At 36.4% G+C, this 17,426-nt stretch overlaps 1 protein-coding gene across 1 annotated transcript; it reads right to left on the minus strand.

Annotated features, from left to right (window-relative positions):
• Nucleotides 1-494: 494 nt before the first annotated feature.
• Nucleotides 495-14,666, minus strand: NMBR (neuromedin B receptor). The gene is made up of 3 exons (XM_004608998.2): nt 13,795-14,666; nt 4,453-4,801; nt 495-1,933 (listed from the first exon to the last, which is right to left on the minus strand). Exons 1-3 carry the CDS (start codon nt 14,214-14,216, stop codon nt 1,532-1,534), a joined length of 1,173 nt encoding a protein of 390 aa, XP_004609055.2. The 5' UTR covers nt 14,217-14,666; the 3' UTR covers nt 495-1,531.
• Nucleotides 14,667-17,426: the final 2,760 nt, after the last annotated feature.

The raw sequence follows: 17,426 nt of genomic DNA on the forward strand, positions 1-17,426 counted from the left end.
CTCCCTCTTGGAGAACCTGGCAAGCTACTGAGAGTTTACTGCCTACACAGGGAAGAGCTTGGCAAGCTCCCCGTGGCGTCTTCATATGCCAAATACAGTAACATGATGGGTCTCATTCCCCTGACCCTGAAGAGCCTCTAATGTGGCACCATTGAGAAGGATGAGTAAAGAGAGGCTGCTAAAATCTCAGGGTTAGGATGAATGGAGAGGTTACTGGGCCCGCTCCAGCAAACTGATGATCAACGAGATGACAGTGATCTTGACACAAAGTGGATACCTCTCTTTTTTTTCCACTTTAAGGAACATACTGATGATTAAATTATACATCTAAAGCTCTAAGATTATGTCTAAAACATTAAATATGCTTAATTAGAGCTTATTATCATTACTTATATCAATTATTGGAGACAAGTTATTTGTGTTTATTTTTGCCATCACTATATATAGAGAGAGAGAAAGAGAGAGAGAGATTTTCATTTCTCAAACAGTGTGTGTCTAGTCTGTTTAAGAATTTAATGCACAGTTTTGTAGTCACCATATTTGAAAAAGAAAAACACATGAAACATATTTAGTTCAATGTCTTACTTGTTAATACACACTTAGAAGGCAACTTTTGGAATTTAATTAAGATAACCTCTTCCTTTTGGGGCAAAATATTAAGACTCGGATTCATAGAAAATCATGAGAATGATGCAAATCATTTGTACTTGCCAGGTAACTGTTGCAAGAAAACAAATGCTTGAATTCACTAAACATACACAAGCCTTCTATCTATAGAGTCATACAAATATTCAAGGATTTAGTAATGCATACAAAAATTGCCATGCCAATTTTTAATCACAGGATTACAATTTGGGGCATATGACACACATATTACATGCAGAATATAATCATAATCACATAACACCTACTTGGCCACTTATACCACAAATACCATATTACTGTTAATTATACAAGTAGAAGCTCCATGTATAAGCTATTGCTGTACATTATGATAAATCACATAAAGAATCACAATAATTATTATTCACTTATCAATAAGCTCCAACTTTTGAATATTCTAATACTTTATTCAAACCTGGTGATACATGCATTCACTAGTTATAAATAAAATTCACTAAGAAAAAAAGACTGTATCAAATATTAGAGGTTGGACTCATACACTGTTAAGTCATCTCAACAAAGGAATTTATTTCATGCATCAAGATAAAATAAATTTAAGATAAATATACCAGAGTGATCTCTAGCAACAGTTTAAACCTTAAAGCAATGTGGATTTATATACATGAAGAATTTATTTTGTAACATTTTAGTGTGAACGATAAACATATTTTAATGTAATTTAAAATCCTAGTCAGAAAAATATTTTTCAGATCTGTTTGATTCGTCCTTTCTGAATCAATCTTAGAATCCTTTCACAAATTAGTTAGTTGAATAATGGTAATCAGAATGAGAAAACAGTTTAATTCTGCTCTGCTCAACAGATATAAAATAGAAAGTTCTTTCCAGATATTTAGACGAATGGTCAAAATCACAGCGCCATTTCCTGCTTCATGCTGTGCCCATTTAGTAAGACAGAATTGGTCACCATATTTTTAGTATTGCTTTTCAGAGAGGTCATGCGAACTGCAGAGGTGCTGAGTAAGTAGCTAGTTGATCTTTCTTGAAATGACTTCTTTCCACAGCAGAGTTGGCTGTTGAAATGCCTCCTGAAGCTTTCGCTGAGTACATAAAGAGCAAATGGATTGACACAAGAATTGCAAAAGCTCAGAACCCTGGCAACTAAGGTGACAATCATATGGCCTAGGGAGGGATCAATCTCACTGTAGTTGAAAGACCTGTACAGGTAGAGGATGTGATTTGGAAACCAACAGAAGACAAAGCAGCCCACAAAGACCAGCACGATTTTAGCCAAACGTTTCCGTGTTTCCATCTGTAAATAGAAGGGCAGAGCTGCTTTGATTAGAATGAAAAAGAAAACAGATACATACAAAACTTCTAATAGTGTTACAGCAAATGCATCCAAAATCAAAAAAGACTAGTTGTTTTATGAAAGTAATGACTTAAGCAATTTGGTGAAGACTGTTTTAGTCACTAAACTAATTTAATTTAATTTGTTTGGCAGTTTATTTATGACTAGATGATGAATTATTTTTAAGAGGCTTTGTCATTATGTTAAAGATATAATCTTGAAAACTTCCGTTGACTATTTTTCTTTTGTTAAAAGTCTTATGTTCATTATAATACAAATCACATCTGCTTGTATCCAAATCCTCTGAATTGATGAACCATGGAATAGAATCATATTTAGATTTTATTTAAATTGTGGTATTATAAATATTATAAATAAAATATTATTATAAATATTTTATTTAAATATGTGGTATTATAAGAAATGGAGCTATTGAAATAGAGAATGATGCTCAATTAGCATTATTCTATAAAAGGAAGAATCTCAATTCTTGACTCACAGAATTCATAGCTACAATATAATGTCATATAAATCTGATATAAAATATCAATCCTTTAAAGATTATTATACTGTCACCTTTAAAATAAAATATAATTTCTTTCCTTTTATATATTTTGTACACATAAAATTTTAAAATATAGGAAAATCTAAATAATATAGAAAACAAAGTTCAAAACTGGCCATTAATCTTTTCATATATAGTCATTTTCTAATATCTAGAGTTCAAGATTGAGTTCATGTTTATCTAATTTGTCTAAATATAAAATTGTGAAAACATGATCAAGAGATATTGACAGTACCTGATAATTTTTTAGTCAAAAGTATTAGTAAAATAGAGTAATGTAGTGAAAACAGGAAATATAGAGGAATAAAACGTATCTTGGAGGGGGTGAGTTTCAGTTTCCCTCCCCACCCTGAGCAGAGTCCCCGCAGCCAAAGACCTCCAGAGCCCAGCCACAGCTATGCTTAAGGCCCCTCTCCACAAGTTCAGGCGAGCCTCAGGCATGAAGGAACCAGCAGAGGAACCCAGCTGTGTGGGACTTGGGACTGAGATCTCCAAGGCTGCTTGAATAGGGACTGGGCCTCTTCCACCCAGATCACCCATTTTCCAGTAGCTAGGCTGTCACACCCAGGGAGTGTCCCAGGCACTGTGTAATCCCACCAATGGCCAACATCCAGAGACTATAAAACTAAGCTCCCAGAAGCGTGAGGCTACAAAGTGGCCTCTCAACATCTTATAACCTCGTTCTCCCTCTGGGAGAACTTGGCAAGCTACTGAGAGTCTTTTGCCCGCATGGAAGAGCATATGCCAAAACCAATAATAATAATGGGTCTCATTCCCCTGATGCTAAAAGAGCCTCATTGCGGCACCATTGGAAAGAATGTGTAAAGAGAAGCTTCTAAAATCTCAGGGCTAGGACGAATGGAAATGTTACTGAGACTACTTGATAAATTTTATGATCAACTGGATGATGATGATGATGATGATGATGATGATGATGATGATGATGATGATGATGATGATGATGAAAACCTATATGACTTTGAGGAATAGAAATGGAGATAGGAGAAAGAATCCAATGGTAAGCTAGACTAGGTTTAGTTTAGAAGAAGCTAAATGTGGTACTGCATCTACATCCCAGTGGCATAAATTAGGCAATTCAGTAATATTAGCTGATCACACATGAAGTTTTGCTATCAATTAATATCTTCCCAAGCAGATAGAACATGGATGCCAGGATTTCCTGAAAATCTATACTTGGAGATTTCCCTGTTCAGACTTGCAGTATCAAGGTTACTTTTGAGTAGATGCCGAGCCTTCACTAGAGTTTATAGATCCTCCCCAGCAGAGGTATCAGAGGTATTTACAAAAATAAGGCCGAGCCAAAGCTACCCTTTTAAAAGTAAAAGTGGGAAAGCTAAGAAGAACATAGGTATAGTTACAAAGAGAACTCAGTAACCCAAACTGGGACATAGAGAGAATAATAGGACTCTGAACTGTACTAAAGAAGAAATCATAGTGAGCTTCTAACCTGTATATCATACTTCAGTGATGCCAGATATGTCAGTAATAAAGTACTAATTTATCTAACAATTATCTGATTTCAGTTTTTTTAAAACATTTAAAGTAGTTGTGCATCTCTGATACTGAGTTATTAATAGATATAACCTTATATGAAGAGACATATTCTAAATTTTCCTGTTGCAAAAGTGCCCAGTGTCCCAGTTCATACTGCATGATAAAAGGTTTTAATAATCTATGACTCAATTTTGGTTGCTTTCACATAGGAGAAAAAACATTTGTGACGTAACTATAGCTAAAGAATCATTTGGAAGAAGTTTCCCGCTCAAAGGACACAGATGTACACTTGAAACTCTTGCAATCATGTCTGGCATTGAGATTCCCAAAAATTAAAATGCAAAATTGCAGTTACTGCATCTGACCTTGTTGCCCCAGACATATACACCTACAAGCTTACCTGTTTCTTGGTATGCTCATTATATTCTCCAGGAAGATTATGTGCACTTTTAATTAAGGTCTTTGCAATATGATAATAATAAATGCTAATAATAGTAAGTGGTATGATGAAATAGACCAAGAAGATGAGCACTGAATGGATCTTTGGGTGTAATTCATCCTTCTGAGGGTAGGGTATGCATGCTATGAAGCTGCCGTTTTCCAAACTGCCAACACGAGCCACTTCTGAAAACACAGCTTCAGGAACTGCCAACAGCACAGAGACTACCCAGATGCCCACGGCCTTCACACAGGTCCACAGCACTGCCCCTGATGTCTGGATATCCATGGGGTTTACAATGGCTCTGTATCTGGAAAAAAAAAGTTTCTAATTACTCTCTTTAAAAAGTAGTGAGGGAGAGAAGAAGGAAAGAAAGAAAGAAAGAAAGAAAGAAAGAAAGAAAGAAAGAAAGAAAGAAAGAAAGAAAGAAAGAAAGAAAGAAAGAAAGAAAGAAAGAAAGAAAGAAAGAAAGAAAGAAAGAAAGAAAGAAAGAAAGAAAGAAAGAAAGGAGGGAGGGAGGGAGGGAGGGAGGGAGGGAGGGAGGGAGGGAAGGAAGGAAGGAAGGAAGGAAGGAAGGAAGGAAGGAAGGAAGGAAGGAAGGAAGGAAGGAAGGAAGAGGAATAAAGAAGAAAACGTAAAGAAAAGAAAGAGGACAAAATCTTACTTGCTAAGAGAAAGTTGCCAACTCTCCATTATTCCCTGGAGAGGAAAATGCTAGAAATTGTCATTTTCCAAATTGCAATAATGTGTTTACCTTTTTAACAAGTTTTTCCCCAAATACATACAGTCACCCTTCCCAAGTATCTTCACTTATGGAATATTTTAATTCAAGTACTTACTTTTTACTACAGTAACTAGTACAACATTATTGCATTTGACCTTAGTCATCTCCTATAGCTCCTGAGCCTAGGATTTCCCACCATTTTTCTAAAGAAATTAGTAAAATCTAGAGACTAATAATAGGTTTTGATTGTTCTCCATAATTCAATCACAAAACCTAACCCAATTGAAAATGAAGTAGCATTCTGTCTTTATAGTTCAAATATATTAAATGTTAAGCCATCATTAGATCCTCTCTCTCCTCCAACTTAACTCAATCAAAGTTCACAATCCACTTTCCAGGATACAAAAGTTTGACAACCCAAGTCTTTTACAACAAATTCAGCCATGCACTCAGTAATGCAATGACAGCTCAAATGAACCAAAATTGTATTCAAGCTTAAAAATGATTTTCATGTGTCTTTAATTTTTTTCTCATACTATAGTTTATCTAGATATTGTCAAAGTGACTTTAATCAAACAAATCTGAGTATTCAACTCTCTGATGTTAGAATGTTGCTTACAGTTCTTTTCTTCTTCTCTAAGATGAGATCAAAAGAATCTCCTTCAAAATTTGAAAATGGAAAAAGCATCTAGAATATCTGTAATAGAGACCAGCAAAGATCAAATTCTAACTGGGCAGCAATGGCCCTGTATATCTCTTTATTTCACTTAAATTAGTATTGATGCTCTAAAAATTTTAGAGTTCATGCTACATAACATATAGTTTACTGAATTAGTCTTCTGAGAATTTCTCACATGAGAAACAACTCATAGTCTTGACTCCATTCTAAGGCTTCTAGGGGAACTTCTCTTTCTCCTTCCTGGCTTGCATAGTGTCCTTCCTAGACTCTCAAAGAAAATTCACATTTTGATCTAGATCTTCTCATGTGGAACAGAGTTATAGATATTAATGTCAAGTAACAGCAAATTAAAGTAATAAATAATGCATTATTCCCAGATTTTACACAGGCAGAACCCACTGGGAATGTGCTATCTTCTCCACATCTGCTTCATTGCACATTCTTAGAAAATGGAAAGAAAAATTAGATTGGTAATTTAAATGACCAACTTTATTTTAATTTTTGTATCAGTTCAACATATCCAAATAGAGGGTTTGTTGTTCTTGCTTGTTTTATTTTTCATTAAGAAAATATAAAAAGTTTTGTAAGGAAAAACAGGAGTCTACTGTTTCATCTCAGGTCCCATTCCTGAGTTAAAACTAATTTTAAAGTCCAGAGAAATAGTATAGTGATTGTCATGCAATGTCTGACTGGGGTTCAATCTCCAGCACTGCATATGGTCTTTTGAACAAGGCCAGAACTCAGAGCCAGGAGTAAGCCCTGAGCATCACTGGGTATGGCCCCAAAAGAAAGCAACCAACTGAATTTTACATTATTACCGACATATTTCTTAGAAATGGATTTCTGCCACATCACTATTTCTTAATATTGCTAAAGCTGTTAATGTTTCTTTGTTCTTATACTACTTCACTTGCCTATATATCTAATGTTCTGATATAGTCATTTAAATTGTTCATAAAATAACAAATAAATTTCTATTATGATAAAACAAAGACAATTTTCTACAGTTAACTACTATGTTATAATTATGTACTATATTATCTTGATTCAATGATACTTTTTATGGTGAAACTGAGTGTCAACAGTACTAGAGAAGAAAATTTTATATTATTATTTTCATCTCTAAATGCTGCATGTTAATATTATCTACTAAACATCTATAATCATCTCTAGATTGAACTTTCATCATCTGGCTAGTTTGGATGGGAATGTGATGTTATTGTTTGAATCTACTTTACAATGTGCTTCTTTTTCAAGATTTAAGTTAAAAGATCAACATGAAAAATTTTAATTTTCAAATAATTCCCCCACACTGCCACAAATAATTGAAATAAAAAATAATATCTAGGGGGCTGGAGCGGGTAGGGCATTTGCCTTGCACGCGGCCAACCCGGGTTCATTCCCAGCATCCCATATGGTCCCCTGAGCACCGCCAGGAGTAATTCCTGAGTGTAGAGCCAGGAGTAACTCCTGAGCATCGCCGGATGTGACCCAAAAAGCAAAAAATAATAATAAAAAATAATATCTATATCGGGTATTTAAAATATACTCTTAATGAAAATTTGTGCAAGAAAAATTATCAAAACTTAAAGACAAATAGATGAATCAAGTAAGGTTCTACAAAGGTAGAAATGTTAAAAGTAAACTTGCCTGTACAGAAACATAAAAATAAACAGGAACCAGAGATATATAGTACAGCAGGTAAGTCCTTACAAACAGTCACCCTTTGTTCAATTCTTGACACTGGCTATGGTCCTCTGAGCATACCCAGGAGTGATTCCTGAACACAGAGTCAAGAGTAAACCCTCAACATAGCTAGTGTTGAGGAGCCCAAACTCTTATCCTCCAAAAACACATCAGGAAAAAAAAACTAAGAATAAAGCAGCATAAGCAACAATGAACAATTTTTTCCTTTTGAAAGGAAAAAAGTGAACATTCTAAATCCCAGGTTGTACTGTCAGATGTGGGTAAAGTTCTTCAAAGAATTGAAAATTTATGATTACATAAATTATTATACAAAACCTACACTCTGATTCAAAGGTACAAATATTAACTGAATATGGATTCAAAAATATAGTATATAACCATATATTATACTAAATGTTAGATCAACCCTTGCCAAAAAAGAATCACCTGCACTGCTTATCAGAGCACCAACGTTTAGAATTATAATAAATAATTGAGTCACGGATATCTAACTTTAAGAACTTGCAGATGGTGAGAAAATTAAAATACAATTACAATTATTTCAAGGCTCTACAAAATCAGTCAACTCTCGTCAACACTCGGAAATTGGAAATATGTGGGTAAATGGCTATTTTGGGTTTGGAAACACAAATAGAAACTGTCCTGCTGTTGACAACTTGATAATGAGGAAAGTGTTGAAATTTCACTGACTTTAGGGCTCAGCCAGCCAGAGCAGATGGCCCCCAATTTAAATACATCACCACAGAAAGGTCTGTGGAGTACAACAGAGGAAGCCTTTGTTATCAATGAGAAGTGGGGAGTATAATAAGAAGCATGAAAAATAGAATGTAAAAGACTTGCCTGAGCTCTGCATGTCACTGGGCTCAGGGTCCGATGGTCTCACTAACTGTGACTATCTCCTCTCATCTTTGTGTCTCTCTGCTCACCACCAAAAAAAGATCATAGGATCCTACTAAAAGTTCCTCTGATCCACAGTTGAAGACATCATCGTTGTCATTGTGCAAATAAGGTAAGCACTACCATACGGGCATGTAACTATGTGTCGTTTATAATCTCCTCCACCTAGAACATTGAATCATAACAGATACAGGACTATCTCCCAGAAGCCATGCACGCATCTTGATGCATCCCCTTAGTTACAGTGTGTTCCAAAGATTCCAGATTAAAGTGGAGGAATAAGTACTCAAAATCTATAAAACAATAATAGTTATTGTGATATTCTGAAGTTGTAAGGATTATGTAGCATCTCTCTAATTCACTGTGTAAGATTTCTTCTGAGGAGAAGGGCCAAGAAAATAAATTAAAAGAATTTAAGATTAATGAGTGAAGGAGATTTGATTTATTGGAGTCAAGTATAACAACCTTTATTTAACAAGAAGGATTCAAATTGCAAAACTAATTAAGTGCAGATTGCAATTCATCCTGTGTCTCTGGTTATATGAAAATAACAACTGAGCGCTTAGAATGCAAAGCAAACTTTCTTTTATGTGTTGGCAGCCATAAAAATCTCTCAGACAAATATATGACTCACATTTTATGAAAGTGTGGGTCATCCTGTATTCTTCAAAGTTTATTTTCATATTCCTGCTCCCCCCCTTGGTTATTCCTGCTGTATATTGTTTTATTTTTAAGCTGCCTTATTTTGGAACACAGAGATAAATCGGCTCTGAGTTGTCTGTAGGGATAATGTAGATTCTTCCCTTGAGTAAGGATGTCACTCTCCAGAAGAGTTGAGAAGTACATTCTGAGCACATTCTCCCACCCGCTAAGAGAAAAATGCTTCTCAAGATGCTACTCAGGGCTATTGACCAAAGAAGCAAGAATCTAGAATTGTCATCAGTCATTTCAGCCATTTCAGCGGTACCTGAGCTTCACTCAGGAGGCTTGAGAAAGAAGCAAACATGATATGGCATTTCCTCTTTCTACTGGCAAAGAGGGATAAAAAGCTTTTTGAAGTCTAGGGAGCACTAGAAGTTGGGCCAATATTCTGTTTCAATACTTTAGCAAATATTCAACCAAAATATAATATCTGTTGGCACAAGTTTATCTAAGTAATGTTGACTAATCAAGATTCTGTATATTGAGGCTGGGGAGATAGTGTATTGGCAAAGAGATCACTTTGCCTACTACCAGCCAGGTGCAATTCCCAGCACCACATGTGGTTCCCTGAGCACCAACAGAAAAGACCTCTGAGCACAGGACCAGAAATAAGCCCTGAGCACAGCCAGGTGTGAGTGACCTCAAAACAAAAGTAAATAAAACAAACAAGAAAAAAACATACCCCAAATCCAGATTCTGTATAAAAATCTCCATAGAGAATTAATTCTGAGAATTCTAATGAACAAAAAGTTTAAAATTATGAAACATTTTTAAAAATTTAAATATTACAAAAGTAAAATTGTGAAACATTAATACTTTAATCATGATTAATCAGATACGATAATACCATTTTTACATTTAATTTAATATTGACCATGTAGCATCAGAAAAAATTACCTGAGGACATTATATTAATTTTAATTGTATTCCTTTACAGATCTTTAAAAATAAATTTGTAACTCAGTTGTGGCTATCACTTATAGAAGGACAATATGGATTGATGTTTAGTTCTGTATTTATAAGCAATAAGCTATACAAATATCATAGATTACTACTAGGGATTTATAGGAATTTTCCCTATGAAGAAAAAAAAGAAGAATATTCCATTTCTAAAAATAATTAGCAATTGTATTATGAGCTTTTAATGATAAAAACTTTTGAAATTTAAGTTTAGAAGTACTTAGTCACTAAGTGACTAAGTACACTTAGTCAGGGTGGCTACAATGTCAGCCAGAAGCAGTGAAGCACCACTTAGGACTATCACTACACATATCCCAAGAGGGGGAGTAAGAATGTGTGTATATGTATATGTAAAACTGTTATAAGTATGATACAACAGAGAATATGCACGTGTTCTTAAATCACCTATTTATTGTAAGCCAACACAAAAAGAAGAATATTTGCAAAAGAGTAACAAAAGAAATCCATGGAGAGTCAAGTGCAAATCAACAAATCACACTACCATCATTTCAGACCAGGCTGTCGCCTCCTGTTCTGGGTTTTCTATGCTTCTGAGGCATATCTACTGTGGACACAATGACTAAATTTTGTGTGCCACAACTACTAAATTTTGAACACAATGTTTCCCTTTGCATTCTTGTCTTTAATGTCATGAATTGACATGTGTGATCAATCATATACGTTTGCTCCTATTTGAATGAATTACTCTCTTGGAGGTGCTCATAGCTCAGTGGCTACCAATGACCACAACTAGGATCAAACCCAGGGTCTCTCACATGAGCAAAGCATGTGCTTTACTACTGAGCCATAGCTCAGATTCTTCTTTCTATCTTTTGATCTTATCTTTTTAAACTTTAGAATGCATTAAATTTTTTGTGTTTTTTTTTTGTTGTTGTTGTTATTGTTTTGATTAGGAGGCCACACCCAATGATGCTTAGGAGTCACTCCTTGCTCCATGCTCAGGGATCACTCTTGGTGGTACTCAAGGACTATATGGGATCCTGAGATTGAACCCAGTCAGCAGCATGCAAGGCAAGGGCCAAACCCACTCCACTATCTCTCCAACATCTGTGTGCATTGTTTTTACCTCTCCAGTCTGCCACTAAATAAGGAAGAAAGTAACGTATCTAGGAAAGCAATGACGTGATATAATTTGATGAAGAGTGCAGGCTTTGAATTGAGTTCTTGAAAATGTTCATGAATTTCAGCTTTAGCTTTTATCTATCCTAAGATGACAATAATGCAAACAGAATCTACTTTATATGTTGTAAGAGCAAACTCAGCCAAAAAAAATATAGCACAGTGTGAAGTAGAAATTATCTGTACTTGTTTCAAATCTACAGAACTCAAAATACTTGTTGACCCAGGCATGAAGAGATAAAGTAGTTAAAAGCATTTGATTATCATGTTCTAGATGAAATAGAAGCGTAAACTCAATAAAACAAAATATTCACAAATCATTTTAAACAAATATTGGAGTACATTGTATAACTTCACCACCAGTGATTCCTGTTCCTTGATTTATATTTCTTTTTTGAAAAAAAAAATTATTAGTAAATCACTGTGGAGTACAGTTATTAACTTATGAACTTTCATGTTTGTATTTGGTTTACATCCCTCCACCAGTGCCCATTCTCCTCCATCAATTTTCCCAGTACACCTCTTACCACCCCCAGCTTGATTTATATTTCTAAAATACACATTGATAACCCAGGGTATCAATAGCCTTTTTATCTTTCAAAAACACACACAGTAAAGAGTAGCCTCAAGAAGCATCAGCTACCTTTCTTTATCTTTATTATTAGAATATCCATGCCATACTTACTAAGTGCATGACACACATTTTATTCCCTCTTATGCCCCTTCAAACTCAGTAAATTCATAGGGAATACCATTTTTTTCTGACCTTGGTTGGAGTTAATGTACCTGAGTATCTCCATAATAGGAGAATGAGGAAATTGGTGTGAAATAAATCCAAGTCCTGGATCTTGCAACAAATGTAACATTTTTTAATGAATGGATAATGATAGTAATTTCAACTATTGTACTTGATAGCCATTCATTAAGTTTTATTCTAATCATTAAGTAGGTGTCTTTAACTTTCCAAATTAAAAGGATGCTACAAAAAAAAAAAGCAACTGAACTAAAAAGGCATTTTAATAATGGCACTGAAAAGGGTAAAAACCAAGGTAATAGACATTCTTATTAAAAAATAAGAATGGTATCATATAAACAAAATAAGATTATTTTTAAAGGCACTTAATATTTTAAGAATATGATTTTAGACAAAAATATTATACAAGCTAAAAAGTCAATAGTACTAGTACTCAGCATAAAAGATAGTAGCTCTCAACTTCCCACTAAATGTCTTTATTCAAGTAAGAATAAGCATTAACTCTTAAATACCAAAGTGGTTAAGGATATTATTGCCAACAGCAGAAACTTTAGATGGATTTATTTCTCATTAATAACTTAATACATAAGTTACTAATTTTACCCTATCTTAGGTAGAATATTACCTTAACATTCCAAATGAAACTGATTGTCTAAATAGCTTAAGTCAACATCTCACCCCAAGGTAATTAGAATATAACTCCAAAGAATGAAGCCAAATTTCCTTTTTGCACATATTCCTTTCCAGATATTTGCCTTCCTGCATCTAAATGCTCTCAGTATAATTTAGGGGGGGGGTCTGTGGCACCAAACCTGGCTTGAAGTTATTTCCCCGAGTTCTACCTTGGCGACATCTATTCCCTGAGTTTCAAGATTCTCATCAAAAAGATGATACAAATAGTTGATGCGACAGGTTGTATAATGGTCACTTCCCTTAATGTATGTGAAAGGCAGACTTGAAATCAAAAACGCATTTGATGACTTTATTTTAAGTCTTAAAATTTGGAACCTACATTTGTATTTGGTGGGTGGCCAGGGGAAGGGAATAAAACCCAATTAGTTGAGGCATTAAAAGTAAAAGAATGTGTGAAGTCATTTGCCTGAAGGATATCTACTCCTGGCTCTGGACACTGAACACAGGAACTACTCCTGGAGGGACAAGGTGGGGAGGAGAGGTCAGTGACCATACCGGGGTGTCAAGGATCTAACCCAGAGCTATATGCAAGGCACACAGCCTACACTGTGTACTATCTGCCTTCTTGTCTTCTACTGTCAAACAAAGGAGGTTGGTTAATAAGTGTAAATGATCTTTCCCCTTATCTGGACAAAAGTCAAATTCACTCTTTCCCCTAATATTAAAGCAGATATTCTTACCTGCTGAACTCTTGAACTACTGAATAAGGAAAGAGCCTGTTGAACTACTGAATAAGAGCACTTCTAAGGATGTTTACAGGTAAATGGATAATTAAAGATTCTCATGGTGTGTAGCAAAGGAAGTAGACTCAGGTGCGTTGTTTTAAAACAACTTTTAAACTAATGCAATGGTAAGGACGCTTAAAAATCCGTGCTTTCTCCAATTTCTGCAAGCTCCCCACTTCAGTCACTTTGGATTCCTGTTACTCTGACACCCGGATTCCAGCTCTCTCCCCTTCCTTCCTCTCCCATCGTTCAGTCCCGGGGAATCCTTTGCGGGTCCCTCCACCCCTCTCCTTCCCCCAAGCCGCCGCACCTACGCCCTTACCTGTCCGCGCTGAGCGCGGTGAGCGTGAACACCGAAACCCCCACGGACGTAAGCTGGATGACGGGGATGAGTTTGCAGCCCACCTTCCCGAACATCCACTCGTCGAAAAAGTAGCGCGAGGCATCCACCGGCACGCAGGTGAGCAGCAGCAGCACGTCCCCGGCGGCCAGGTTCGAGATGAAGATGTTGGGGACGCTCCTCATGGCGCTGTTGGTGATGAAGATCTTCACCAGCAGGACGTTGCCCAGCAAGCCCACCGTGACGATGAGCAGGTAGAGGGACGGGATCACGCAGCGGATCACCAACTCGGCGGGGGTCCCGTAGGCGGGAGGCGAGAGGTCCTTGGCGTGAGCCCCCGGGTCAGGAGCGCTGAGATTTGCGCCCAGGGCCTCGGAGAGATTGGAAAAGGATTTGGGGGGCATGTTCTCTTCTGCGGGGGAGCCTGCAGGAGTTTGTTTGCCCGCACCCGGCGTTCGGAGGAGTCCAGCGCGCGCCCTTGATTGACACTTGATCTGTTTCCCCAGCGCACCCACAAGTTGACTGCGGGGAGCGCGCTCCACTGCCCGCTCCCAGATTACCGGGTCTGTCTGGCCGACAGCGCCCTAAAAAACAAGGGCAACAATGAACAACACAACAACAGCAGCAACAACAACAACAACAAGACAGAGCAGTTGTCCCTTTGTTCCTGTCTTCAATGGTTCGCTCTCCTCGTAGAGAGCTAACATTGCAGAGCGCTTTTGCAGTTAAAGATCTCTCCCGGTGGGATTAATCAAACTATCTGTTCCACTGCTCCCTGGGTTGAAAGAAAATCCTCAGTGCCCCCACCGACCTGCAGCTGAGAACTGGAAGCAGGAAAGGAGTAGCTGGCTCTGGGCTCTTGCCCCCTGCTCTGCTCTGAACCAGTTTCCACAGTTGCTGCTGCCTTGTGTGCAACTCACAACTAAGGATGAGTTCTCCCTCCCTCCCTCTCTCCTCCTCCCTCCACACACAACCCCTCTCTCTCAGCACTCCCTCTCTTTCTCTGCATCAATGCTATTCCCTCCTCCAAGCGAAGTCCCTCAGGGACTAGGAACTAGGAACTGAACTGGTTAGTCCCTGATCCTGTGGCAATGCATTCAGAAAAAAAAAAACAAGTGACAAAAGAGGAGGTAGATGAATGGAATTTCCTGCCAGAGCTTCCCCTGAGTCACTTGACTTATCAGAAATATGTATACTATTCCAAAAAGGGACCATATGATATTTAAGATTTATTTTGTTGAGTGTAGCATGTGTAAAATACACAATCGATAAGGGTACACCTCAACCCAACTGCCCATCAGAACCTTTTTTCATCATCCCCTACAATAACCAGTATTCATTCTGCATTGTTCAGTCTAAGATTATTCTGCTTTTGAAGATTGTATGAATGGAATGGTCCAGAATGTGCTTTTGTGTCCATTCTCTTTCACTAGACATCAGTCTGTGAGGTCCGCCCATCTGTTGTGTTTTCCATTGTTGTATAGTATTCCAAGTCTAGTACACCACTATTTTTTAAGCAAAACAAGTTTATTGGGAAAATAAAGGGAGGAAGGAGAGAGGTAGATTTAGACACATACTCAAGATTGTCCAGAATGGAAACATGTCAGTACACCCTTATCTATGTGTTTCTTCTAAGAAACATCATTCCTTATTATTTTTAATAATTTAAATCATCTAAATAATGTTTCCATAAATGTAGTGAATATCTTCTGGAGCACATTTGATTTATTGCAGATGTAGATTTGCTCTAATGACGTTTATTCAAGCTTAGCAAAAAAATGACAAATCTACTTGGTTTTGTTTGGGGCTATACCTGGCTATGCACTAAAGAAACACTCCTGGCAGGGCTCAGGGGACCACATTTGATGCTGGGGATCGAATCCAGGTCAGAGTGTGCAAGGTTAGTGCCTTGCCCTCAGTACTATAACTCCAGCCCAAAGAAAATTTACAAATTTTCAAACTGAATTGCAAATTTTATTTTCTTTTGAAATCTTGACTGTATCTCTTAGGACTGATCATACACATTCTTATAAGTGAGTAATGTCAATATATATACTCAAAATACAACAGATGCAATGTTTTAAATAGGACAGAATAAATTCTCGAGCTAATTCATCTGAGTCTAATATAAACTTCTCAAAAGTGGTTTTGTTTGCAGTTAGTCAAGTAGCACTTTTTTTCCCTTTAGGTATAATATTTAGCTAGATCTTTATTATTACTAAAATTGTATGATAACAGACAAATTACTCAAGTAGTCCCTACAATAGGTTGAAATTTAAATTCAAGCAATTTTTTCAGATATTTCTGACCAAAATTATTTGAATTATTTCAAAAAGATAAGGTAAGTATTTGCATTGTGATTATCTTTATGTAATGTGACTTAATTACAAATCTTCTTTGTATTCTTCTTGGATTTGTTATTAAAACGAACTGCTACTAAGTTGAAGTTGGAAATGAGCAAAACTAAGCATAAACAAATCTTTGTACTCAAACTTCAAAACAGATGTTACAGCAGATGAAACTTTAAACAGGATGGAAAGAAGAAAGGGGTCTGATGGGTGGTGGTGAAGGATATTGGTACTTTAGTGATGGATTCAATATGATAATATATATTCGAATGAGGTGGCCACTTGTACCCCTAAGATATACACAGTCTTGCAAACCAGTGTTTCCTTAATAAAAATCAAAATAGACTTAGCTATATTCACATTTCACGCACTTATATTCACCATTTTCACGCACATATATTTTTATCTTCTGGGTTTGGAAATTTTTATCTTCAGAGTTACTTATGTTTTCTTAATTAACATCTACTCTCATTATGCAAAGTAAACTAACTACTAAAGTAACTTAATTCATGAACTCTTTCAAGCTGCAACCATCCCATTTTATCTTTTAATATAAAAATATATTGTGCTAGGGAGAAGACAGTTGGGGTAGAGAAGGGGCAAAGATATGACAAAGATAGTTGAAAATGATCAGTCTGAATAAGAATTGTGTGTTGAAAATAGGTAAAGGGACAAACATGATTAACTCTCAGGATCTGTATTGCAAACCATAATGTCCAAAGGGGAAGGGAAGATACGTATGTATGTATGTATGTGGATATATATATATATGGAGAGAGAGAGAGAGAGAGAGAGAGAGAGAGAGAGAGAGAGAGAGAGAGAGAAGGGGGACGGGGGAGGGTATAGAGAGCAAGAGAGGAGAGAGAGAGGAGGAAAGTGCCTGCCATATAGACAGGATGTGGGGGAGTATAGGGAAAGGGAAACTGGGGACACTGCTGGTGGAAAGTTTACACACCAACTTTGGAACTCTGTATAACTGAAACCTGACCATGAACAGTTTTGTGACTCTGTATCTCAGGATGATTCAATTAAAACTCAATTAAATTATTAAATAAAGTATAGTTTAAGTATCATATGAACTTCTGTATTCTCTTCTAATGTGTGTATGACACCAAGTATTTAAATGGTAAAAATATTCAGTGTAAGAACTATATTAATAAATGTAAAAATAGCCTAGCTTGGCAGAAAAATAGAGAATTTCAAATGTGGGGATTTTTTTTTCTATTCCATATATTCTTGTGTTGGGGATAGTAAAAAATACATCCT

Source organism: Sorex araneus, chromosome 4, assembly GCF_027595985.1.
Source record: "Sorex araneus isolate mSorAra2 chromosome 4, mSorAra2.pri, whole genome shotgun sequence".
In the NCBI taxonomy this organism is placed as follows: Eukaryota; Metazoa; Chordata; class Mammalia; order Eulipotyphla; family Soricidae; genus Sorex; species Sorex araneus.